Below are 27,832 nucleotides of genomic sequence, written 5' to 3'. Positions count from 1 at the left end.
TTAGACAGAGGGGAGAGGGTCTGAGTGGGTTACTCTTCGGAGGGTTGGTGGGGACTGGTTGGGCCAGCCCCTTCCTTTGGGACCTGGGTCTCTCCTGTTCAGAAGGGGAGAGAGCTGGTAATCATTTTGAAATAAAAAATGGCTCGAAATGGTTAGAGAATGAGAGGATCTGAGGCGTGTGCAGAGAACAAGGGCAGTGGGAGAGTTAAGTGTTTGTGACCGTGGGGGTGGAATGGAATTCATTTTCATGTTAATCAGTTGGGAGGTCAGGCATAAGGAATGTCAGAAAAAGGGGGAGCAGCAGGTGTAAGGAGCTTTGGAAACTGGGAGTAGTGGTGCAAGGAGCATCATAACGGTGAAGTAATAGAGTAAGGAACTTCGGAAGGTGGAAGCAACAGATTTAAGGAATGTCAGAAAAGGGGGAGCAGCAGGTGTAAGGAGTTTCGGAAACTGGGAGTAATAGTGTAACGAACGTCGGAAACTGGGATTAAAGGTGTAAGGAGGCTTGGAAACCGGGAGTAATGGCATAAGGGACGTCGGAAATTGGGAGTAATGGCTTAAGGAGCTTTGGGAACTGGGAGTAATGGCGTAAGGAGTGTCGGAAATTGGGAGTAATGGCGTAAGGAGTGTCGGAAACTGTGAGTAACGGCGGGAGGCGGGAAGCGGGAGTTGAGGCGCGAGGAGCGGCGGGCAGGCGCCATGGAGGAGAAGCACCGCCGTATCCTGAGGAGTTTGCGCCTGGAGCTGGCCGAGCAGCTCAGGGTCGAGCTGGTGGTTCAGTTCCTGTACCAGGAGCGGGTACTGAGCCAGAGTTTCCTGGAGGAGATCCAGGCGGAGCCGGTCAGTATCCGCCGCGGCCTCATGCTCCTGGACCATCTCCCGAGCCGCGGGCCTCGGGCCTTCGCCGCCTTCGCGCTCTCTCTCCGGGAAGAGTTTCCGTGGCTCCACCGGCGGCTGGAGGAGGAAGAGCGGGCGGAGGAGGAGAGGGAGGCCGGAGAGGAAGGTTAGAGCCCGAGTTACCCCCAAAATACCGCTGCCCCCAGTACTGTACACCCCCATTACCCTCAGTTACCCCCTAAACACCTCCATTACCCCCACACCCCCGGTACCCCATTATCCTCACACCCCCAAACATCCCCATTACCCCAAAATTACCCCATTACCCTCACACCCCCAGTACTGTACACCCCCATTACCCCAAAATTAGTTTGCTTTCCTAACTATTTGCTGTACCTACATACTAAGCCTTTGTGATTCATGCATCAAGACGTCAATTTGTAGAATGCAGCACTCTGCAGTCTCTCTGTGCTGTTAAATAATACTTTGTTTTAGTGCAAGTCCTTTAAAAAGAATTATACCAAGTAAATTTCCTTTGGGAGTGAAAGAATGGAGCCACTTCTGGTTGTGCCTTATATTCATCTGACAAACCATTTCAACATTATTCCAATGTGCAGCCTATAATGATGATTTAAAAAGTGGTGTGGTTGGGTTAAACTAAATGTCTGGATTTCTACTGGTCAAAATTACTTTCCCACACCATTTTATTAATTTTATCATAATTATTGATGAACACTATTTGTGATCTTTTTTATCATCTAACCCTTAAAAACTTGAAAGAGATTCATTCAGTCTTGTCATATCTTTTGATATTTGAAAGCCTTAGTTAACAATGCTGAGGCTGCAAGTATTAAACCAATGGTGCATTTTCTTTCAACAGGATAGTTTTTCAGTGAGAAGAATATTTCAGATGGGTGGGGGTGCAGGGAGGGTACCACCTGAGACAGTTGGAGGTGGAAGTTAACATAAAGTCAAAGAAGTGTTCAGCACGGAAACAGACCCTTTGGTCCAACTTGTCCATGCTGTCCAGATATCCCAACCGAATCTAGTCCCACCTGCCAGCACCAGGCCCATATCCCTCCAAACCTTTCCTATTCATATACCCATCCAAATGCCTCTTAAACATTGCAATTGTACCAGCCTCTACCACTTCCTCTGGCAGCTCATTCCATACATGCACCATCCTCTGCGTGAAAATGTTGCCCCTTAGGTCTCTTTTACATCTTTCCCCATTCACCCTAAACCTAGGCCCTCTAGTTCTGGACTCCTCCACCCCAGAAAAAAGACTTTGTTTATTTATCCTATCCATGCCACTTATGATTATCACATGGAAGTGCATTAGTTTTCACATGTTCTGTGGCACAACCCCAGTCCTACCTGATCATTCATGTTCTTGACTCCTCTACTCCACTGTTTCCAAATTTAACGTTTTTCCAATATCCAGTACTAGATGAGCTAATATTTCTAACACTAACGAATATAACATCACCACTGTTATCTTCAGTCCCTGTTACAAACTTGCCAGTAACTCCATCACACACTCTGGCAACTGTCTGAGCCTGAATCTGAAGCTTGTTAAATTCTCTCGTATTGAATACCCATGACCACCCTACCCCATATCCACACCATCAACAATACCACTCACTTCCTCCCTTTGGATCAACTCCTTCCTTGATTTGGATCATCTGTTGCTGATGTGCCTTTGGTGTCTCAGCACTTGATTATTTCAAAGCTGTTTTGGTTGACCACTCGTCTTCCACCTACACAAACATCTGCTGACTGTATCCTAACTCTCACCAAATTTCATTCTCCCATTACTGCTGACCTACACTGACTCCCAGTCAAGCAACAATGTGAACATTCTCATCCTTGTTTAGAAACCCCTCCATTGCCTAACCCCATCCTAGACCTGCAACCTTCCCTCATTGTCAAAGCCTCTGAAATATCCACACAGATAGTTCTTGATCTTCTGAATATCTCCATTATTTTTGGCTCCACTTTTTGTGGAGTGGACGATCCAGACCCTAAACTCAGGAATCCTCTTATTAAATCTCTCTCCCTCACTCTTCCTTTACGATAATCCCCAAAACCTACTTCTTTGACTGGGTTTTTGGTCTCCCTAATATCTGTGTACGTGGCTTGGTGTCACATTTAATTTGACGATACTCCTTTGGACATTGTATTTATTTGAAGTTCTTTGCCTGAAATTTGTTATTGAAGTTAAACAATAGCAACTGTGTCCATCTAGCATGGGCATTATTGTCACTGTCATTATTTTAAGACAGTCTGCATGTGAATGATTGTGCTTTCTACTGATTATATCGATGCTTTTGTCAATGTTCTCTGATGGCCAAGCAGATCGTAACAGCAACAGGGATAGTAGAAATCAGTCCAAACGATCATTCATACCAATTGGGAATACAGTGCTCCTTTGGAGAACGGTAGGAGTTAGTTATTAAGGTGTTCAGGACTAGTGAGATTAATCAGCAGCTCTTCTCATAATCATTAGTCAAGGATTGAATCAGGATTAAAAAAGAACAGCAAAACTTTCTGTGCCAACAAACCTTGAAGACTCAAGTTTCAGAATAGTTCAAACAAGCTTTGGGAGGTGGTTTAGGCATTGACCAGAAGTTAAGGTTTGCCAGTCAGATTATAATGGGTGACTGACTAGGCAGTAAATAAAATAAGACCATATTCATTTGCTGTCTTATTTTGTGCCTTATGGTCTGTTTTACAAAGTAAGTTTAAAAAAAATCAACTTGGGACCCACCCGTCCTTTGTGTCTTTTCTCAGTTCACCAGTATGTTGAACAGTTCCATCTAGAGTTTTGAGGAGCTGCATGTGAAAATTCGTGAAGAGCATGTTCTCAGTTTTAATGGGGTATGTCTTATTCTGGCAATCCTCATTGTAAAATGAAAAATTGGGAAATATGGACAAACTGGAATATATGGGACTGAGTCCAGCATTGGACAGAACCAATTGCCATGAAGCGCAGGGCAGGACTAGAGGGACTGAATGTTTTGGGCCCTGCCAATAATGGAATTGGAAACAGACCAAAAATTGTGAAGCTGGCCATTTTGAACAGTGCAGCTTTGGGCCCCAGGAAGACTGTCCAACTTCAAAAGGGGAGGGCTCATTGTGATTCGTAAACGGGAGATGTTTCATGACAAGGTCTAAATCCCAGGTTGGTAACTATTTCCTTCCAGGGACTGAGCTGCAACCTGAAAGTAATCCTAGTACCTGTTTCCCACTATCAAAGTGATCTGTTTATCTGATAATTTTCAAACAACTGCACATTTGAGGCATTTAGAAGTTGTTGGCTGTGACGCTCTGCACTGAGGTTTCTGATTGTGACATATTATTTGTAGTGAAATAAGAGCTGAACTCCCTGGTGTTCTGGGCAAATATTTATCCATCAATCAACACTACCAAAAAAGACAGTATGTATTGAACAATACCTCATTGCTGTTTGTGCAGTGTTGTTGTATGGAAATTATCTGCACATTTCCTTCAATTCAAATCCAAAATGTTAATGACTGAGATGAGGGAAATGAATGTACTACCGCAAAGTTTGTGGATAACACAAAAATAGCTAGGGAGGCAAATAATGAGGATGACTCAGAGTCTGCAAACGGATATAGACAGGTTGAGTGAGTGGGCAAGAACTTGGCAGATGGAATATAGTGTGAGAAAATTTGGTTACATACTTTGGCAGGAAGAATAGAGAAGCTGAATATTATTGAAATCGGGAAAGATCGCAGAAAGCTCAGGAAGATTTGGGGACCAATGGAGGAGGTATAGTTAGTAAGTTTGCAGATGACACCAAAATTGGAGGTGTAGTGGACAGCAAAGCAGGTTACCTCAGGTTACAACGGGATCTTGGTCAGATGGGCCAATGAGTTGAGGAGAAGCAGTGGAGTTTAGTTTAGATAAATGTGAGGTATTGTATTTTGGGAAAGCAAATTTTAACAGGAGTTATACACTTAATGGTAAGGTCCTGGGGAGTGTTGCTGAACAAAGAAACCTTGGAGTGCAGGTTCATAGCTCCTTGAAAGCAGAGTCGCAGGTAGATAGGATAGTGAAGAAGGTGTTTGGTGTGATTTCCTTTTGGTATGCTTGGTCAGAGCATTGAGTACAGGAGTTGGAAGGTCATGTTGCGGCTGTACAGGACATTGGTTAAGCCACTTTTGGAATATTGCATACAATTCTGGTCTCCTTTCTATTAGAAGGATGTTGTGAAATTTGAAAGGGTTCAGAAAAGACTTACCAGAATGTTGCCAGGTTTCGAGGATTTGAGCTATGGGGAGAGGTTGAATAGGCTAGGGCTGTTTTCCCTGGAGTGTCGGAGGCTGAGGGGTGACCTTATAGAGGTTTACAAAATTATGAGGGGTATGGATAGGATAAATAGACAAAGTCTTTTCCCTGGGGTCGGGTGTCCAGAACTAGAGGGTATAGGTTTAGGGTGAGAGGGGAAAGATATACAAGAGACCTAGGGGCAACTTATCCACGCAGAGGGTGGTGCGTGTGTGGAATGAGCTGCCAGAGGAAGTGGTGGAGGCATTTAAAAGGCATCTGGATGGATATACGAATAGGAAGGGCTTAGAGGAATATGGGTCAAGTGCTGGCAAATGGGACTAGATTAGTTTGGGTATGGATAAGTTGGACTGAAGGATTTGTTTCCGTGCTGTACATCTCTATGACTACGACTCAATGACATGTATCACAAAAAGCTAGCATCCAGATTCAGTGAGTAAGAGCGAAGGCAAATGATATGTTAGCCTTTTACTTTAAAGGGAATGGTGTACTGAAATAGGGGAGGTATTGCTAAATCTACACAAGGCTGTCATCAGACCACATCTAGACTACTGTGGATAGTTTTGGTTCCCTTAAATAAGAAAAGGTATAACAGCATTGGAGGCAGTCCAGAGAAGGTTCATTAGACTGATACCAGGCTTTTCTTATGAGCAGAGATTGAGCAAGTTGGGCTTGCACTCTTTGGAGATTTGAACAATGAGAGTTGACTTAATTGAAAAGTGTTAGATTCTTAGGAGGCTTGATGGGGTAGATGTGGAAAGTTTGCTCCTGTTTGTCGGGGAATCTAGGACCAGAGGATATGATCTCAGAATAAGGGGTTGCACATTTTAGACAGAGATGAATTTATTCCAGAAGTTAGTGAATCTTTGGAATTCTGCATCACAGAGGACTGTTGAGGCTGTAAGATCAAATATATTCAAGGCTGAAAGAGACAGATTTTTAAATCAATAATATAGGAATAAGGCAGAATACAGAGGATTATCAGGTCAGTCGTGATCTCATTGAATTGCAGAGCAGACTGATGAGCTGAATAGTCTACTTCTTCTCCTATGCCTTAAGATCTAAAAGTCACTTAACATTAAAAATAATTTGGGCTGTAAAACAGTTTGGCACATACCAGGTGGCATGGTGGCTCAGTGTTAGCACTGCTGCCTCACAGCGCCAGGAACCTGGATTCAATTCCACCCTCAGGCGACTGTGTGCAAACTGTATGCAGAGGTTCTCCCCGTGTCTTTGTGCATTACCTCCAGGTGCTCAGGTTTCCTCCCACACTCCAAAGATGTGCAGGTTAGGTGGATTGACCATGCTAAATTGCACACATTGTCCAGGGATTATGCAGACTAGGTGGGTTAGTCATGGGAAATGTGCGTTGGGGGATAGGGTTGGGGGTTGAGGTCACACTTTGGAGAGTTGGTGTGACCTCTATGGATTGAATACTGCTTTCATACTGTAGGGACTCCATAATACTTAGGTGAAGGCAATTGTAAATGACTCCTAGAATGTCCCAAAGCACTTCAGCCAAGTATTTTTAATCATCAATGAACACAACACCTCTGACAGTATAGCAGTCCCTCAATACTGTATACTGTGTTCTGAAATCTATGCTTCAGTGTCTGGAATTAGGCTTGAGCTCTTAACCTTTTGACTCCAAGGTAAGAGTGCTGCTTATGAGCTAGTGCTCTCGGGAATCTAACAGCTATAGCACTGCACCACCTTCCCATTATACAAGGCTGGGTTTCTCCAGTTTGGTTCACTAGTGAATCAAACAATCGGGCTTGCATTTTCACAGTGAGACTGACTCCATTGTCTGTGGATGGCCTTACGAGGGAAAATAATTTTTAAGCTCAATTGGCATCATTCAATTTACCAACAGATAATTAAAGTTGTGGAAGAAAGCTAAAATTCCACAATATCATAATTAGTGACAAAATGAACTGGCTTTCTGTCTCAGGTTGCAGGACACCGCAGAAGTGCTGGCTGTTCTCTCACTTTCTTGGCCAACATTTCTCTCCCAGCCCATGCATTCCTGGCTCTGATTAAATAAATGCCCTCATGTTATCATCTCAGTACCACAGATATGTCAGCTTCCTTTGTTGCCAAAAATAGCTGCTTATGTGTAGAGGTTTATCTGTTGTCAGATGTTTAATTCTTTTGGTAATGTTCCTCTCTTAGCTATTTGAGTGGACATATTAACCCTTTAGCCAGCAGATAATGGTGTCAATACATTCAACATTAATGCCAGAAAGAACAAGTTTTACTCTCAAGTATTAAGTGGTAGAACATTTTGACACTTCTAGTTGTACCATGCACAAGGGAGAATTAGAAAGCAGAACTTGCACTTACCTGGTGCCTCCACACCTCACTTACCCTGAGACACTTCATAGCTAGTAAAAAAAACTTTGACATGTTGGAAGCCAATTGTAGATGGCAAAATTCCAGAAAGAGCAACCAAATAATGCACCTTTTTTAAAATTGCTGTTGTTTGGGGAATAAATATTTGAGAATACCACTGCCTTACTTTGTTAATGTTCTACATTAACATGGAGATCATGGTAGGGAGGTGTTGTACAGAGTAACTTTGGAGTATAAGAGTGGTTGCAGTTGATTGACACCCCATTTATTTGGCCTGTAACAGGAAGTCCCAATATAAGATGAAGTCCCAATAAAAGATGAATTTCTCACAGTGGATTCATGTTCAGGTATGGTTACGAATGATGGATCTTCTAAGATTATTATGTTTTGAACAGTGTCTTTAATCCATAATGAAATGATGTAATGAAAAGGTGTGAGGAAACAGCTGCAAGTACTTGTCAAGAGGAGTTGCTGATGTAACCTGATTACGGTGGGGACCCAAAACAAAATTTCTGTTGTTTGATGTGTTCCTCCGATTGGATAGCACTTCCTTAGCAACATTCGTAGCCAACTGTCCTCTGCTTTTCTTTGAAATAGTACCACACAATCTCTTTTATCCACCTGAGCAAGCAGTTTAACGTTTTGTCTGGAAGACAGCATCACTGATGACATGGCACTCTCTCAGCGGTGCACAGCTGTGTCGGCCTAAATTGCTGTGTTCAAGCCCTGGTGTGAGAATTACCCTGGAGTTACGTGAAAGATTGAGGTTTGTTCACACTCTAGATTCTAGAGCATCCCCACTTCCAGGAATGGTATTATTGCTAGACAATTAATCCAGAAATTCAGCTAATGTTCTGAGGACTGGGGTTCGAATCCTGCCATGGCAGATGGTGGAATTTGAATACTATATTTTTGTAAGTTGCATGGTGGCTCAATGGTTAGTACTGCTGCCTCATAGCACCAGAGACCCGGGTTCAATTCCAGCCTCGGGCTGCTGTCTGTGTGAATTTTGCACGTTCACCCCGTGTCTGCGTGGATTTCCTCCGGGTGCTCCAGTTTCCTCCCACAATCCAAAGATGTGCAGGTCAGGTGAATAGGTCATGCTAAATTGCCCATAATGTCTGTGCAATTTAGCATAGGATGGGTCTGGGTGTGTTACTCTTCAGAGGGTCGGTGTGGACTTGTTGGGCCGAAGGGCCTGTTTCCATACTGTAAGAAATCTAATCTAATCACAGTCTGTGAGGGGACTGTAGCATTGATTAATGTCCATTTGGGATACCTACTCCCTGAGTCACACGTATCTTGTCCACCTAGTTCTGGGCATTCTGAAGTTCAAAATATTTGAGAGATCAAGGGAGAATGTTACAGACCTGATAGCTGCCTCAGAAGAAGTTTGCAGCTTCAGGACAGAGGTCTCAGCTGGAGTAGAAGATGGTGATTTCTGGGAGTGCTCCTGATTAAGTCTTCAGCTAGTGAACCAACCAGACATTGGGTAAACCCAAACTTAAATTGCTGGTACAAAGTAGAAACTTGACATGGCATATTAATTCAGACCAAAAGGGTAGGAATTCCAAAATAAGCTTGTGGCTCCAATTGGGCATCGTCGTCATAGCATGGCCAGAAAATAAAACAACTAATAGGGCCAAGGCAGAAACTCCTATAACAAATTAGAGAGCTGGGGATGTTTCAAGCTCTGTCAATTGTGTTCATCAGCATTGGGCAGTTTCACAACGTAAGCCTGAAATCCCTTGGGAAGGGAAAAAAAAATCTGTGGATGCTGGAAATCCAAAACAAAGTCAGAAATTGCTGGAAAAGCTCATCAGAAAGCAGAGTTAATATTTTGAATCCAGTGAAGAAAGATCACTGGATCTGAAATGTTAACTCTCCATTTTCTCTGCAGCTACTTTAGCAAATTTTGCTGATGATACAAAGCTGGGTGGCAGGGTGAAAAGTGATGAGGATGTTAGGAGATTACAGGGTGACCTGGACAAGTTAGGTGAGTGGGCAGATGCATGGCAGATGCAGTTTAATGTGGATAAATGTATGGTTATCCACTTTGGTAGCAAGAACAGGAAGGCAGACTACTACCTCAATGGAATCAATTTATGTAAAGGGGCAGTACAGAGAGATCTGGGTGTTCTTGTACACCAGTCAATGAAGGCAAGCATGCAGGTACAGCAGGTAGTGAAGAAGGCTAATAGCATGCTGGCCTTCATAACAAGAGGAATTGAGTATAGAAGCAAAGAGGTGCTTCTGCAGCTGTACAGGGCCCTGGTGAGACCACACCTGGAGTACTGTGTGCAGTTCTGGTCTCCAAATTTGAGAAAAGACATTCTGGCTATTGAGGGAGTGCAGCGTAGGTTCACGAGGTCAATTCCTGGAATGGCAGGATTACCTTACACTGAAAGACTGAAGCGACTGGGCTTGTATACCCTTGAGTTTCGAAGATTGAGTGGGGATCTGATTGAGACATATAAGATTATGAAAGGATTGGACACTCTGGCAGTAGGAAACATATTTCCACTGATGGGTGTGTGCCGAACCAGAGGAAACAGCTTAAAAATACGGGGTAGACCATTTAGGACAGAGCTCAGGAGAAACTTCTTCACCCAGAGAGTGGTGGCTGTGTGGAATGCTCTGCCCCAGAGGGCAGTGGAGGCCCAGTCTCTGGATTCATTTAAGAAGAAGTTGGATAGAGCTCTCAAAGATAGTGGAATCAAGGGTTATGGAGATAAGGCAGGAACAGGATACTGATGAGGAATGATCAGCCATGATTATATTGAATGGCGGTGCAGGGTCGAAGGGCTGAATGGCCTACTCCTGCACCTATTGTCTATTGTCTACTGCCAGACCTGAGTTTTTTTCAGCAATTCCTGATTTTAATTTTTCCGAGAAGACTCTATTAAAAGCATAAGAGGTTGCAATATCGGCTACCAAAGTGTGGAAAGAGCAGCAGCAAAGTGTGGGAGAGCTGCCATTACTGCAGAATAAACATCTTTACAGAAGATAAAATACCTATTCACGTTAGGAAACCACAGAATAATTCCTGGAAGATTTATTCTCAGAATACAAATTGAGCATGTGGGGGAAGACACTTCTCATATCAAATGCCTTTTGACTTGGTATCCTGTTTAGAAGCTGAATAAATAAATACACTTCTATACATAATTTGGAGTACAGCAGTTAGTATATTGCTGACCAAGGGGTAAAGGAAAACAATAGGAACATTTGAAGATTTAAGGAGTTAAAAATCAAACAACACCATTTATAGTCCAACAGGTTTATTTGGAAGCACCAGCTTTTGGAGCACTGCTTCTTCAGGTGGTTGTGGAGTATAAGATCGTAAGACATAATTTATAGGAAACAAACATAAACAGAAATTGCTGGCAAAACTCAGCAGGTCAAAGTAACTATGGAGAGAAAACAAGAGTTAATATTGACAATCCTCTGACCTTTTTATGCTTGGATGCTGCCAGACCTGTTGAGCTTCTCCAGCAGTTTCTGCTTTTTTTATTTCAGAACTCTAGCGTCTGCAGTTCTTTGTTTCCTCAGATAGGAAACCTTGGTTGACAAACTGTCTGTACAGGTTACAGAAGTTCATTTGATGCTTCAGGAAGCTTTACAATTCACACTAAAGATATGCTGCAAGCAGCTTTTCTCTGTGGGGTCATCATATTCTAGAAAAGAAGCTTTATATACTTTACATTCAGAGATTCACACACCAGAATGGGTCATATTCACCTTGATCTCTTTCTAAAGCATGGAAGTATTTAAACAATAAAAGCTGAAGCAACAGCTGGTAAATACTTTTATAGTGCTTTGTAAAGAAAAGGCAGAATCTACCAATTTATTGATAGGAGGGTAAAGTAGAATCTTATGGGAGACAGACCTAAGGCTAGGTCCTCCTAATAGTCTTTGTAATAATGGAGAGTGTATTCTTGTAAACCTAACTAGTTGCAGACATAAAGTGAACTAGATTTTGTTTACAAGACTCTTTTCATTAGATCAGAAAGATAGCTATCCTTGCACACACTACACTCTGTTAACCTCTATTGAACCTAGAAGATATAGTGCATTTTGTATAACCTTGTGGAAGATGACAGGAATTTGCAGCCCTGGAAAATATGAATTGAGATTTTTTTCTCTGTGAGATGTGAGCTGTGACCTTCCCTTGAAGGCAGAACATAGATTTTCACTTTAATCAGCATGGATTAGTTTTACAAAATCCTGTGTGCCTGCCTATCTGGTATGGTAATCAGAGTCTGTCAGTTTTATCAGATGTAGCATGTAAGGAAGGACCTTACTGCACTGAGCTTCCTAAGTGAGCTAATTCTTCAGAGAATAAGGATTTGCAGGAGAAGGAGAAGAGGAAGATAAAGTGTGGAGCTGGAAAAAGTACACCAGGTCAAGCAGCATCAGAGGGGCGGGGGGGGTCGATGTTTCAGGTTAGGACCTTTCATCAGGACTGGGGGAGGGGGAAAGGGGCTGAGAAATAAATGGAGAGGAGCTGAGAAAAGGTTGGAGGGATGGTGATAGGTGGATGCAGGTAGGAGGTGATTGTGATTGGTCAGGACAGGAAGGTGGACAGGTTAGGTCAGGTCAAGGGGGTGGGGTAGAAAGGGAGGGCTGGACCTGGGATGAGGTGGGGAGGTTTGGAAGCGGGTGAATTCTATGTTAAGGCTATATGGTTGTAAGCCCCCGAGGCGGAAGAAGAGGTGTTCTTCCTCCAGTTTGTGCACGGCCTTATTTTGATGGCGGAGGAGGCCCTGGATGGACAAGTTGTCAGGGGAGTGGGAAGAGGAGTTAAAATGGCTGGCAACTGGAAGGTGGGGTTGATTGGAGCATGCAGACCATAGATGACACCTGAACCAGTCCCCAAGTTTGCGCTTGGTCTCTCCGATGTAGAGGAGACCACATAGGGAGCAATAGATGCAATAAATCAGGTTAGAGGAAATGCAAGTGAATCTCTGCTGAACTTGCAATAATTCTTTGAGGTCTTGGAAGGAAATAAGAGGGGAGGTGTGAGGGCAGATGTTGTGCCCTCAGGGGCAAAGGTGCCAGGTGTGAAGGTGAGGTTGGTGTGAAGTGTGGATCTAATGAGGGAGGGAACAGTCCCTGGTGAAAATGGATAGAGGTGGGGAGAAAATATCATTTTGGTAGTTGGGTCAGCCTGCAGTTGGTGGAAATGGCAGAGGATGATGAACCGGATTTGGAGATTAGTGGGGTGGTATGTGAGGACCAGGGGGACTCTATCCTTGTTGTGGTTGGAGGGTTTTGTTTGAAGGCAGAGGTGTGGAAAAGGGAGGAGATGCGGTTGAGGGCATTGTTGAGCACTGGAGAGGAGAATTTACAGTCCTTGAAGTAGAAGGACATCTGGCATGTCCTGGAGTGGAATCGCTCATCCTGGGAACAGATATCGCAGACGCGAAGGAATTGGAAGTATAGGATCGCATTTTTGCAGATGGGAGATGGGAGGAGGTGTAGTCGAGGTAGCTGTGGGAGTCAGTGGATTTGAGTGATGTCAGTGTGAGTTGGTTGCCAGCGATGATGACCGAGAGATCCAGGAAGGGGATGGAGGTGTCAGAGATGGTTCAGGTGAATTTGAGGTCAGGGTGGAGGGTGTGGGTGAAGTTAACTGTTAGAGCTCTTCATGGGAGCATGTGACAGTGCTGATACAGTCATCAATGTAGCAGAGGAAAAGGTGGGGAATGATGCCAGTGTAGCTATGGAAGAGGGACTGTTCTACGTATCCTACAAAGGATGTACTTTTCCCAGCTCCACACTTTATCGACTCTGACTTTCAGCATCAGCATTCCTTACTAACTCCAAGGGAAAGAGGAAAGAAAATGCACATGAAAATTGTATTTGAGTGGAGTTTATGGTGAGTGTGATAGATGACACATAGGGTCTCATTATTATGGCTAGTCTCTACTGCCCTCTGCCCTTGAACCCTCAGGGTTGAGGTTCTGGTTCTGTCTGGAAGAAAATATTGTTCTGTCTAGCCTTTCAAACAAAAGCCTAATTGGGGAGACTTGTAATTTTATTGAAACACACTTAGCTGCTTCGTGAAAAAACAGATCCCTAATACCATAATAAAATTCATCTGTTTTGTTAACACTGGCAGTAAATCAGCATCATATAATCTGAAAAACACTTTTTCTTGGCGAGTTGAACAGTAAACATAAAACACATTGTTAATTCTGATCTTGCATAGTGCTAGACATTTATGAGTGCGGGGGAGGATGAAGAACGTTGTAACTTCAATTTGGCCAAGTTTTCCTCTTTGCACTGATAAATAGGAGTGGTTTATTGATATATTAGTGTGTGGTGTGTCAAGTAGTCTTTGGACCCGATCACAGAAATGATGGTGTAGTAGTAATGTCCCTAAACATTGGCCCGGTAGGATTATTAATCCAGACACCCAGGTAATGTTTTGGTGACCAGGAAAATGATAGAATTTGAAATCAATTTTTAAAAACCTGGAATTAAGAGTGGGAAAAACTTCCTTTAGAGAAGGAAACTTGCATCCTTAACTGGCCTATTCTACATGTGACTCTAGACCCACAGCAATGTAGTTAACTCTTAATTGCCCTTTGGGCAATTAGGGATGGGTAATAAATGCTGGCTCCCTCATTCTGAGAATGAGTGACAAAAATCTAGTAATTCAGAGGCCCAGACTAATGCTCTGGCAACATAGGTTCATCTGCCACAACCCAATTGGTGGATTTTAAATTAATAAAAATCTGGAATCTTGGAAATGGTGACTATAACAGATAATTGTTGTAAAAACCCATCTGGTTCACTAATGTTCTTTTGGGTCATTCTTACCAAGTTTGGCCTTCATGTGACTTCAGATCTGCAACAGCAAGGGATCATGTGGTCTGTTCTGTTATTAAATCTCGTAATGGCTAGCTGAAGCTTGTCTTCTTTTCTCATATCACTTGGGTGCTGGTCACCTTCATAATGGCTTCTGGTTGGTGTTATGGACCAGACCAGACCCCCTCAAATATTTTAAGAAGATAGCCTAGCTCCTAACATTTTCTTATTTTAAAGGTAGATGTGAAGCCGTGTTCCAGATGCAATGCAACTGGTCAAACTACTTGATGTTAAACAAAACACAACTTATTTAAACACTGTAGTTAAAATACAAACAAAAGAAGAATTTAGAGACTTGAAGCGGGCATAGCAGTAGATGTGATCTATATGGATTTTTGGACGTAAGGCGTTTGACAAGGTTCCCCATGGGAGACTGGTTAGCAAGGTTAGATCTCATGGAATACAGGGAGAACTAGCCATTTGGATACAGAACTGGCTCAAACGTAGAAGACAGAGGGTGGTGGTGGAGGGTTGTTTTTCAGACTGGAGGCCTGTGACCAGTGGAGTGCCACAAGGATCGGCGCTGGGTCCACTACTTTTCATCATTTACATAAATGATGTAAATGATGAGCATAAGCGATATAGTTAGTAAGTTTGTAGATGACACCAAAATCGGAGGTGTACTGGATAGTGAAAAAGATTAACCTCAGATTACAACAGGATTGATCAGATGGGCCAATGGGCTAAGGAGTGGCAGATGGAGTTTAATTTAGGTAAATGTGAGGTGCTGCATTTTGGGAAAGCAAATCTTAGTAGGAGTTATGCACTTAATGGTAAGGTCCTTGGAAGTGTTGCTGAACAAAAAGACCTTGGAGTGCAGGTTCATAGCTCCTTGAAAGTAGAGTCGCAGGTAGATAGGATAGTAAAGAAAGCTTTTGATATGCTTTCCTTTATTGGTCAGAGTATTGAGTACAGGAGTTGGGAGGTCATGTTGCAGCTGGACGGGTCATTGGTTAGGCCACTTTTGGAATATAGTGCGCAATTCTAGTGTCCTTCCTATCGGAAAGATGTTGTGAAATTTGAAAGGGTTCAGAAAAGATTTACAAGGATGTTGCCAGGGTTGGAGGATTTGAGCTATAGGGAGAGGCTAAACAGGCTGGGGCAGGTTTCCCTGAAGCATCGGAGGCTGAGGGGTGACATTATAGAGGTTTACAAAATTATGAGGGGCATGGATAGGATAGATAGACAAAGTCTTTTCCCTGGGATGGGGGTGTCCAGACCTAGAGGGCATATGTATAGAGTGCGCGGGGAAGAATATAAAAGAGACCTAAGGGCAACTTTTTCACACAGAGTGGTACATGTATGGAATGAGCTGCCAGAGGAAGTGGTGGAGGTTGGTATAATTGCAGCATTTAAAAGGCATCTGGATGGGTATATGAATAGGAAGGGTTAAGAGAGATATGGGCTAGGTGCTAGCAGATGAGACTAGATTGCATTGGGATATGTGGTCGGCATGGACGAGTTGGACCGAAGGGTCTGTTTCCATGCTGTACATCTCTATGACTCTATTGGAAAACGTAACCAGATAATAATATACAGTACCTATTACTGTTGTAAAATAGTAACATCCAATAGTTAACGCGCCCCTTGGTGAAAAGGCAAGTTCAGACATGGAATCTCACACGCAGTTCTCTAATCCAGGAGGAAATAAAATCAAGAGCAAAATTCGGAGAAACTAGCAGCTCGGAGACATTCACTGAAGCTTCCAACTCTTTTCAGACCCCCAAAAGGTTCTGTTTAAAACTAAACCTAAAAACTAAAAAGTCTGGGCTGTGAAAGCAAGCCACATCCGGGCTGCTTCCATTCTTCCAACTTTAAAAAAATCCCCAAGGCCTCATGAATTGTTTACTTTCTTAGAGATAATTTGACATTTAAGCCTTACAACCTGACTTCAAAACAAAGAGCAAAATAACCCCTTAAAGGGACAGCAATGTCACACTGGGTAAGATCACATGTTCATTGAGGGGATATTGGAGATTCTACTTGGAGCATTCCAACCTGTATGGTGCAGGAAAGCATGCATTTTACTAAATTTGGTCAGTTTTTGTTTTAAAATCGCTGTCTATGGGAGCTTGCTGTGCTCAAATTTCATACCCTTGCTACATTGTAACAATGGTTGCTTCATTGACTGAAAAGTGCCGTGGAACATCCTGGGGTTGGCCTCATGTTTTAACTGAATGGCAAATCAAAGTTGTGTTTGTGTGATTGTACCTATGAAAGAGATCACTATGTCTGTGAAGAAATGAGTTTGAGATTAATTGATGTCTCTTTTCCAGATGAATCACGGCCACCTATTTCAGACCACATCTTGAACAGCGTACCTACCGATAAGCAGTTAAACCAACTTTCCAGCCACCTGGGACCAGAATGGGAGCGAGTGATGGTGGATCTTGGACTAAAAGAGCCAGATCTTTATCGATGTAAAATGAACCACCTACATAACCTCCAAGCGCAGATCTTGGCCGCCTTTATCCTGTGGAAAAAGCGCTTCGGGAAACAAGCGACTGTGCAGCATTTGACCAACAGTCTGATTTTAGCTGACACAGACCCTGGATTAATAGTTAAAATATTTCAGGATGACCATTGACCATCTAAACATTCAAAATCGCATGGTGCCTTGTGCAGTTGGTGTCCAATCTGAATTGTAGAGACACCGCGAGGAGACAGTTCCTCCTTCTACCTATCAAATGGTGAGAGGAGAGATATTATTTTCAGTGAGAAATAATTCAGAATGTAGGGACAAGGTACAATTTTTCTACAGTATAGCATAATGTTTTTTGGTTCCTCTCTTTAACTATCATTTAAAACTTGTGAAATAGTGATAAACAAAAATGGCAATTTTTCAAAGAATTACATCTCTTTCCATGATGTATTGTTAGGGCTTTGAGCCTCTTAGCAAGATTAACCGGCCAGACATTATTAAGCTGAGAGGGTTCAGAAGAGATTTACCAGGATTTGCTGGGTATGAAAGGTTTTTATACAGAGGCTAGTTTATGTGTGGAATGAAGTTCTTGAGAAAGTGTTGGATGTGGACACAGTTACAGCGTTTAAAAGATGTTAATAAATACATGAATAGGAATAGTTTGGAGGAATGTGGACCAGAAGTGGGCAGGTGGGACCAGTTTAATTTGGAATTATGCATGGCATGGACTGGTTGGATTAAAGGGTCTGTTTCAGTGCTGTGAGACTGGTACGTTTAAGGATGTGTGTACTTGCATTGGAGGGAGCTCAGTGAAGGTTCCTGGGGTGAGATGGCTCTCTGATGAGAAACAGTGGGTAACTTAGGTCTATATTCTCTGGAGTTAAGAAGGATGAGAGATGATCTTATTGAAGTATACAAAATTTTGAAAGGGTTTGATGGAATGGATATTCGGAGGTTATATCCTCCTGGCTAGGGAATCTGGAACATGGGAGCAGCCTCAGGATAAGGGAGAATGATCACTTAGAACTAAGATGAGAAGAAATCTCTTCACTCAGAAGGTTGTGAATCTTTGGAGTTCTGACCTCAGTGGATTGTCGATGCTCCATCAGTTGAGTATATTTAAAGCTGAGAATCTAGATTTATGTTGTCTCAGGGGATCAACACCTATAGGATGTAAGAAAGAATTGAGTTGGAAGGTCAGCCGTGTTCTTATTGAATGGCAGAGCAAATGGGCAGAAGTGGGTACTGCAGATGCTGGAGAATAGAGTCAAGATTAGAGTGGTGCTGGAAAAGCACAGCTGGTCAGGCAGCATCCGAAGACCAAGAAAATCGACATTTCAGGCAAAAGCCCTTTATCAGGAGCAAATGGCAGAGCAAATAGTCTGTTCCTCAGATGCTGTTTGTCATGTTCAGGTAGGATCAGATAAAAGGAGAGGCTTGTTGGGGGAATAACTGCTCCAGTGAGTTTGGCCAAATGACCAGTTTCAGTGCTGGCAATTCCATGTTTTACATTTGAAAGTATATTCTGTTGAGTTGATCAAAATGTAAAACATTTTAAAAATATAATTGTTTTTAATGTTTCCAGGACTGAGGGGTGAGATGATGTTTTATCTTTGGCAGGCACTGCCCTTGTAAAATAAAGATAGGATCTCTCAGTCTGGCTCTTATCATATACTAGTTTGGCAATATATAATAGTGCTGGATTAGTGGTGCTGGAAAAGCACAGCAATTCAGGCAGCATCTGAGGAACAGTAAAATTGACGTTTGGGCAAAAGCCCTACATCAGGAATACAGGCAGAGTGCCCGAAGGGGGGAGGGATAAATGAGAGGAGGGAATCTGGTTTCCAGCATCTGCAGTCATTGTTTTTACCTAATATATAATAGTGCGCATTGTCAATAGATCATGCACCACAGACATATGTTTTGGAAAACATGGGCTTAGCTATGACTTGACTCAGCTCTAACTTAAAACAGTTTTGCTATCTTTAATCCCTGTGGTAGTTCAGTGAAAGGCCACTAGGCCTATTCCTCAGGTAAAAGGTTGGCCTTTTGAGGAAGGATTGAGCAGATTGGACCTTTACTCATTGGAGTTCAAAAGAATGAAAGGTGATCTTTGATTGATTTATTGTCACATGTTCCGAGGTATGGTGAAAAGCTTTGTTTACAGGTAGTACAAGCAGATCATAGTAAGCAAGAATACGTACATCAAGAACATCTCTGAACTGACAGCCAGACTACTGCGACCACTAGGACTTATAACAGCACACAAACCAACAGCCACACTCAGACAACTCACCAGAACGAAGGACCCGATACCCAGCATGAGCAAAACTAATGTAGTGTACAAAATCCCATGCAAGGACTGCACAAAACACTATATAGGACAAACAGGAAGACAGCTAATGATCCGCATCCACGAACATCAACTAGCCATGAAACAACACGACCAGCTATCCCTAGTAGCCACACACGCAGACAACAAGTAACATGAATTCGACTGGGACAACGCTACCATTATAGGGCAAGCCAGACAGAGAACAGCCAGGGAATTCCTAGAAGCATGGCACTCATCCACAAACTCCATCAACAAACACATCGACCTGGACCCAATATACCGGCCACTACAGCGGACAGCTGAAACTGACAACCGGAAGCGGCAGGGACAGGCCACTATAAATGCCGGAGGAAACACCACAGAAGCGCTTCACAGGAGGCTCCCAAGCACTGAGGATGTCACCTAGACAGGGGACGAAACGTTTGCAACAAAAACATCCAGCTCGGCGAACAGAACCACAGTAAGCAAGAATGTACAGATCAAAAAGACTTAGACTGAGGCATACAGGTTACATTGCACAGGGTGCAAGCTAGGCAATAATGGCACTGGTTGAGGCTAGAGAGTCCATTCATCAGTCTAATAATGCTGGGAAGAAGCTATTCCTGAACTGCTGCTGCATGTGATCAGGCTTCTGTATATTCTGCCTGACAGAAGAGGTTGTAGGAGAGCTTTACTAGAGTGAGATGGGTCTTTGATGATGTTGTCAGCCTCTCTGTGGCAGCAAGCTGTGTAAATGGAGTCCTTGGATGGAAGGTTGGCTTCTGTGATGTTCTGGGCTGTGCACACCACCTTCTGTAGTTTTTTACAGGCCTGGGCAGAGCAGCTCCCATACCAGGCCAATATGCACCTCGACAGTATACTCTCGATAGTGCATCTATAGAAGTTGGTGAGGATCCTTATGGTCATGCCAAATTTCCAGAGCCATCTGATGAAGAAGAGACATTTGCATCTTCTTGACCATCACATTTATGTGGGAATATTGGATTACATTACATTACATTAGATTACATTACAGTGTGGAAACAGGCCCTTCGGCCCAACAAGTCCACACCGACCTGCCGAAGCGAACCCACCCATACCCCTACATTTACCCCTTACCTAACACTACGGGCAATTTAGCATGGCCAATTCACCTGACCCTGCACATCTTTGGACTGTGGGAGGAAACCGGAGCACCAGGAGGAAACCCACGCAGACACGGGGAGAACGTGCAAACTCCACACAGTCAGTCGCCTGAGGTGGGAATTGAACCCGGGTCTCAGGCGCTGTGAGGCAGCAGTGCTAACCACTGTGCCACCGTGCCGCCCAAAAGTCCAGGAAAGATTGTCAGTCCGAGGAACTTGACGCTTTCCACGCTTTCAGCCTCAGTTCTGTTGATATAGATGGGGGCATGTTCTTTTTTTTTTCTGAAGTCAATGATCGGTTCTTTAGTTTTGCTGAAGTTGAGAGGTGGTTGTCATTGCACGCATCACTAAGCCCTTTATCTCCCTTCTGTATTTTGACTCATCATTGTTAGATGGCCGTTCCACTACAGTGGTGTTGTCAGCAAACTTGTAGATGGTTTTCGTTTGGTATGTGGCAGTAATCTATGACTCTATGACTCTAATAGTGGGTGTATAGGGAGCACAATAGAGGGCTGAAGGCACAGCCTTGGAGGAGGTGCAGTTGTTTATCTTTATTGCTTGTGGTGTCTTGAGCAGAAAACTGAGGATCCAGTTGCAGAAGAGACTAAGGTCACGGAGTTTTGAGTTCAGTCTGGAGGGGGTAATGGTATTGAAGGCAGAGCTGTAGTCAATGAGTCAAAGAAAGCTATGGGTGTTTTAGTTGCTGTCTAAAAGGACAGTGTGATTCACACTGGATTGTAGCAAGAGCGCTTCAGAAACAACAGCGGAGGACCCTGACATTTGGGCTTCCTTCAACTTAAAGCCATAACCTCCAACTGCCTGGAAGGTGTAGTAATAAACCAGTCAGGTGACCTCCAGCAAAGAAGTTGAACTGCCAGCTGAAACCACGTGCTTTCCAAGAAATTCCTTGTTTCATGAAGTTCAGAAAATATAGAGGCTGATACAATTGCAACATTTTAAAAGGTATAGGGTTCAGAAAAGATTTGCAGGGATTGGAGGATTTGAGCTGTAGGGAGAGGCTGAGTAGGCTGGGGCTGTTTTCCCTGGAGCGTTGGAGGCTGAGAGGTGAACTTAGAGGTTTATAAAATCATGAGGGCATGGATAGGGTAAATAGCCAAAGCCTTTTCCCAGGGTAGGGTTGTCCAGAACGATAAGGCATAGGCTTAGGATGAGAGGGGAAAATTTAAAAGGGACCAAAGGGGCAACCAAATGATGGCAAATGGGACCTTTTTTAGGTTAGGATATCTGACTGGCATGGATGTGTTGGACCAAAGGGTCTATTTCCATGCTGTATATCTCTATGACTAAGTTGTCCTGTTGTCCAGATGTTCCAGGGATGAGTGCAGGGTGAGGGATATAGCATCCGCTTTGGACCTATTACATTGTTAGGCAAATTGTAGAGGATTGAAACATATTGAAACGTACTTTGTGGGTTATTTTTGGGGTGGATTCTGAAGGGATACTTCTCCTAATGGAGGAATATAGAACAAGGTGATATTGGTTCAAAATAAGAGATCTCCCATTGAGACTAGGGACTAGAAAAAATTTCTTGAGGGGGTTGTTACTTTTCGAAACTCTCTTTCCCAGAAATCACTGGTGGCCATGCCATCAAAGTTTCCATTAGACATGTTTTTGGTTAAATGTTGAGACTCAAGACTTATGGTAGACAAGCAGGAAAGTGGTTCTAAGGCCACAATCAAATCAGTCATAACATTATTGAATGACAAAATCATGTTCAAAGGACCAAATGGCCTGTGCCTGCTCCTATTTTCTGTGATGCATTGGGCTGAAGAATGGTGGCTTTTCAGAACCTCGTGTTTTACCCCACACCCATTCACCTGATCAATCAAGGGATATTTCTCAAAGGCTCTTTTCATTACCCTCCCTCCTTCATTGGATATCAGTAACAGGATCAGACAGGTTCAGCATAGATTTACAAAAGGAAAATCACGCTTGACTAGTAGAGTTGATGTGGGAGAGTCAATGGATATGTTTTGCTTGAACTAGTGAGAAGGCCTACATAAAAGATTAGCATTTAACTAAAAATGCATGGGATAGAAGGTGATGTACTCATATGGATAGAGAGTTGGTCTTTTTTCAACTGGCAGGCCTGTGGTATTACAGGGCTTCACGCCTGGATCCCAGGTATTCATAATACGTTAATGATCTACATGAGGAAACTAAACATAAGGATGAGATTTGAGGAGGATGCAGAGATGCTTCAGTGTGGTTTTTACAATTTGAGTGAGTGGGCAAATGCATGGCAGATGGAGTAAAAGGCAGAGGCCTCATGCCAGTGGATGGGAAGCATAGAAAACAGTAGCAGGAGTAAGCTATTCAGGCCCTTCTTACCTGCTCCACTCTATTCAATAAAGTTGTCACAGTCCTACTGAATCATAGGGCTGCTTTCTCATTAAAGAGATTTGACTGGTGGTGGTTTAACCTGAGCATCACCACCCCTCTGATGAGGGGAATGGATGGAAAAGCAAAGTCCTTCATGGTTACCTCAGCCAGTTCAGGAATTGAACTCACGCTATCTGCATCAGTGTGCATCACAAACCAGCCGTTCAGACAACTGAGGTAAGCAATCCTGTGGACAATGTGAGGTTAACAAAAAGAGGAAGGCAGATTATTATCTGAACAGCAAAAGATTGGGAAAGGGGGAGTTTAAATGAGATGTGGGTGTCTTGGTAAACCCATCACAGAAAGTAAGCATCGAGCTGCAGTATGTGGTGAAGAGGGCAAATGGTATGTTGTCTTCATAGTTAGAAGATTCAAGTACAGGAGCAGGATATCTTGTGGCAATTGTACAGGCCTTTGTGAGATCAACCTGGAGTATTGTGTGCAGTTTTGCTCTCCTTTTATTTGAAGAAGAATGTTCTGGCTATGGAGAGAGTGCAGCAAAGATTTTCCAGACTGATTCCTGGGATGGTAGCACTTGCTATGAAGAGAAGCTGAATCGATTTTCACTGGAGTTCAGAAAGATGAGAGGAGATCTCATAGCAACCTATAAAATTCTAACAGTTCTAGATGGGGTCCACATAGGAAGGATATTCCCGGTGACCAGAGAGCCCAGATGGGACAAAGGCTAAGGATATGAGCTGGGATGAAGAGAAACTTCTTCACCCAGAGAGTGGCGAGCCTGTTGAATTTTCTGCCACAGAGAGCAGTTGAGGCCAAAACATTGAATGTTTTCAAAAAGGAGTTAAATGTAGTTCTTAGGGCTAAAGGGTTGAAGGGTATAGAGTGAAGGTGGGAAAAAGGGAACAGAATTGGATGACCAGCCATGATACTAAATATTTGAAGAGCTGAATGGTCCACTTTTGCTTCTGTTTTCTATGTTTCCCATCTAATGGCCTGAGGCCTACACCTTCCCCTTCATCTTATTGCCTCAAACCTTGCTCTGCTCCAAAAACTGTTAGGCCCCTGGGAAATAACCTTTGACCTTATGTTTTGCTTCTTGCTTCTCTTCCCCCACCCCCCTTTTATAATTGCTGTAATCATGGATTTTGAGCCCCTATCCCCTACCTGTTACATATTGTTCTTAATCTTTTTGTAACCAGTCTTTCTTTCTAAGATGGACCATTTGCAGTGAGGTTCGGATAGTCTCACTGAACATTGCTCGCCATGGGGCTTCCTTGACAGTCTGAAATGCAAGAGAGAATGAGATTAGTCTACTGGGCAAAACAAAAACATGTCTTTTTTTGGAGAAGCATGGGGAAGGGACTGTGTTGAAAAGTTCTCCAGTAATCAAAATAAACAGGTTTAAGTTGTGGATTCAGATGGATTTAAGAGCCTCAGAAATGCAAAAAGAGAAAGAACTGATTGAAAAGGCACAACTAGTCCAGATGACTTGCTATGGAAGTCTTTGCCAGGAGTTTAACAAAGGCAGTTCCTCAGGGGCACAGCTGTGATGCTGATCTTTCTACTGTCCTCTTGCTCTGATTTTCTTCCCTTCGATGCACTGCTCCTTGAACTGTCACATGCTAGTGTTTTTAGTTTTGCTTAACAGATGGAAAATGCATTTGCTATAACTGGAAATGTGGCATCTGTCTTAATTCAGCAGTTGAAAACATTCTCCAGAATTGTGTCTCAATTGTCAACAGGACGAATGGCCACTGGCATTCACACTGCATGGTGTGTGAGTTGACATGTGTGGCATTAGCTCAGAGTACACAATAGCAGCTGGAAAGTTAATTTAGCGGGAAGCTAACAATCTGTTGTCAAACCACACCCTTAGCGTGCTTGTCTAAATTAAAAAAAATGCTTCAGCAGCAAGTGTCCTATTGAATGTTTCCAGGAATAACCTTGAAAAGTTCATCAGCTGCTTTCTTGGAAATCACTGCAAGGCTGGCTGTTCCCCAGATACCTCGAGATATGGGACTGGAATTCTGCCTGGAAATGGATTACTGATTGCACACGCAGAAGTTGGATAACCTAATTGCTTTCCCCTTTGATAATCTGCTGGAATGCATCAAATTTAAGAAAGTGGACGCGGAACAATCCGTTTGTGTATTTTATACTCTGTATAAACTGTGACTCTGAAAGACTTCATTTGGCCCAACTGGTCTGCGCTGTGATGGAAACAAAATGATGAGCAGGTCTGGCAGAATCTGTGGGGAGAGAGACAGTTAACTTATTCAGGTTGTTGACCTTTGATTAGAACAGTCTATGTGGTGTTTATACCTCATAGGAGCCTCCTCTTCCTCTATTTAGTTTATCTTGCCAATAAAAGTGTAATCCTCCTAATCTTATTTTTTTCTCCCTTGTGCACTTTCCTTAATTTAATTTGTACTATTGACCTTATCTGTTCCATTTGATGGCAAGTTCCACATTCTCGCTGCTTCTCTGGGCAGAGGAAATTTTAAAAGTTGCACAGAAATCATGGACTGAGCTTAACCAAGCTTGGATCCAATCACACTGAATGGGAAACATTGTGATAAATTGTGGGGGAGCACAAACCCAGTGAGAGATTCTTGCCAAGATTTCTTCATGTCTCCTAGTTCAACTGAACTTCTCAAAATGGAGTTTGGATTAGGGATATGGATCAATCATTGGTGAATGATGTTAGGGTATACACTGAATTGAGGGCTAAATGATGTTGGACAAAGTGTAACATAGATTTCCCAGAAAGACATCAAGTATGAATCTTAAAGTGACAGTGTAGAGTAGCCTTTCACTCCGTCATCGTCCTGGAGTTGGCATTGACCAGAAACTGAAGTGAACTAGCCATGTAAATATGGTGGTTACAACTGCGGGTCAAAGGCTGCAAATTCTGTGACCCCAAACTCAGTTCACCATCTGCAAGGCACAAGTCACAAGTGTGATAGAATACTCTCCAATTGCATGGATGAGTGCAGTCTTCACACATCCAGGACAAAGTAGCCTGCTTGATTAGCACCACATTTAAGACATTAAGCATTCTCTTCCTCCATTGTGGCAGCAGTGTGTACCATCTACAAGGTACTTTGTGGCAATTTATCAATGACTCCAACAGAACGTTCAGAATCCACAATGTCTACCATCCAAGAGGGCAGAGCTTGCAGATGCATGGGAACACCACCACCTATATATTATTCCCTGAGTCACACATTATCCTAACGTGGAACAATCGTTCCTCAACAGAGTCAAAACCTTAGGCATGGATTTCTAAGAGGAATACTCGCATCAGATGGACTTGGGTGTATGCATGCAACTCAACTCACCTTGAGTAAATAGTGATGGACATCAAATGCTGATCTTACAAGTGACACTTTATGACCCATGAATGAATTTTAAAAAATGATTCTGAATCTGAACCAGAATCCTGGTTTCTAATTGTGTGTTGCACACTCAAACCTATTCTCCACCTGCTAACTATCTTGAACTCAATAAGATCGATGATTAAAGATTCAAGGGTAGAATATTTTAGAATGGTGATAGCCTTGGCTTCTCTAATAGAGAAAGGGGTAGCAGATGATCAACTCGAGCTATAGTTTGAGCTATGTATACTTGGCCTCCAGCACCTCTCTGGGAAATGTGTATTGCAGATAGAATCCCAACACAGTGTGGAAAGAAGTCATTCAGCCCATCAAGTCTACACTGAGCCTCCAAAGAATGTTCCACCCAGATCCAGCCCTCACCCAATCCCCATAGCATTTATCATGGCTAATCCATCTAGCCTGCATGTCTCTAGTCACTGCACACAGTTTAGTATGGCCAACCCATCTAACCAGCTCATCTTTGTGGGAGGAAGCTGGAGTATCCTGCAGAAACGGAGAATGTGCAAACTCCACGCCGTCACCCAAGGCTGGGATCAAACCTGGGTCCCGGGCTCTGTGAGGGTCCCACACGCGCAGTGTGATGACGGAGCCTTCAGACATTCTCAACTAGCTTTGTAAGGATGGATTTATGGGTAATGATCAGTGTGGACAACCTACAACATGGCCTTGCAATATGGGGGCTGGGACCCCAAGTACAGTGGCAAGCTAGAAATGTGGTGTTTTAAGCTCTGAGGCTGCAATGGTTCTTTCTCTGATATGACAGGTCAGTGCAACATTGAGGGCCGAAGGGCCTGTACTGCGCTGTAATGTTCTTCTCCACCCTACTGTCATAGGTCATCTGCTGACTAAGGCGTTGTAACAATTTTCAAGCCTCAAAAAGAGTCATAGTGGGATAAAGTTTAGGAACTACCGGCCTACAACATTTATAGAGTTAAAGGTGGTGATTGGGATCAAATACATCTTTCTTACTGAGCTGGCCCAGAGTTACTGAGCTGAATGGCCTCCCCTATTGGAACATTGTCAAACTCCAATGCATATCACCTGACATCATAACTTCACAAAGTAAATGGTTATTAATTGCATTTCTATTAGAGAAAAGAGTGCTCCAATATTGTACCAATCTAGTATTAAAACTTAAAAAGAAAGCTGACATTTTTGGAGAACCTTTTTAACCTTGAGATATTACAAAACTCTTGGGATGAGGGATACATATTGACCAATGCACCTTCTCTACAAAGACTGCGATGGGCTTTTTAAAAATGGGAGTACAGATGGGATCTAGGTTTCATGAATCACAGCATCTTTTGCTAAAGCTGTAGATGAGGATATCTTTCAGTGTGTGAAATGATTCTCTTGGTCCTTTAACATATTTTTGGTAAATTGGGTGACTCATCTGGAACAAACAGACGTGCAAATTTGTTTATTTAATTGCCATGCCACACCAAACACACCCAAATCTTTGCCCTTTAGTTCATAGTAAAATGTGGAAAAACATGCATCTAAGGGCTGACTCACAGAAGACGGAAAGAATATTTGAGGTTTGTCCTCATCTCCCTGTAAAATGGTTGAACGGTAGGGTTTGCGGCCTAGCTTTGCTGCTCCTCTCCCTTGTAAAATTGCTATCTCTTGTGTACAGCTGTAAATGTTTTTTGTAAACTGTTTTGTAATTTGTTTAATAAAATAAAAAAAATGGAAAGAATGGATCAAGTAGCATGGGTCTCATACAATGAAAAGTGGTAGCAGCCAACCAGAGGCTTATTCAGACAGGTATAGTCCCCTCCACTTCAAACAATTCATATTAAAATAACTA

At 43.0% G+C, this 27,832-nt stretch overlaps 1 protein-coding gene across 2 annotated transcripts; it reads left to right on the top strand.

Moving 5' to 3' along the window:
• On the top strand, positions 1-27,615 carry cradd (CASP2 and RIPK1 domain containing adaptor with death domain). Of its 2 annotated transcripts, XR_006315037.1 has the most exons (3): positions 1-1,003; positions 16,656-17,069; positions 24,561-27,615. XR_006315037.1 is itself a non-coding variant. In XM_043713334.1 (2 exons), exons 1-2 carry the CDS (start codon positions 700-702, stop codon positions 16,964-16,966), a joined length of 615 nt encoding a protein of 204 aa, XP_043569269.1. In that variant the 5' UTR covers positions 1-699; the 3' UTR covers positions 16,967-18,079. The 2 variants fall into 2 exon arrangements, 1 of the variants encoding a protein (XP_043569269.1); XM_043713334.1 differs by lacking the exon at positions 24,561-27,615 and having other exon boundaries at positions 16,656-18,079.
• Positions 27,616-27,832: the final 217 nt, after the last annotated feature.

This window comes from Chiloscyllium plagiosum, chromosome 23 (genome assembly GCF_004010195.1).
Source record: "Chiloscyllium plagiosum isolate BGI_BamShark_2017 chromosome 23, ASM401019v2, whole genome shotgun sequence".
Classification (NCBI taxonomy): Eukaryota; Metazoa; Chordata; class Chondrichthyes; order Orectolobiformes; family Hemiscylliidae; genus Chiloscyllium; species Chiloscyllium plagiosum.
This window is presented reverse-complemented; position numbering and strand designations above follow the sequence as displayed.

Excerpts from the sequence above, each read along its gene's own strand:
- cradd (XM_043713334.1), top strand. The coding sequence starts at position 700 with ATGGAGGAGAAGCACCGCCGTATCCTGAGGAGTTTGCGCCTGGAGCTG. Across the intron at positions 1,004-16,655 it reads GAGGGAGGCCGGAGAGGAAG|ATGAATCACGGCCACCTATT; the intron begins GTTAGAGCCCGA and ends TCTCTTTTCCAG.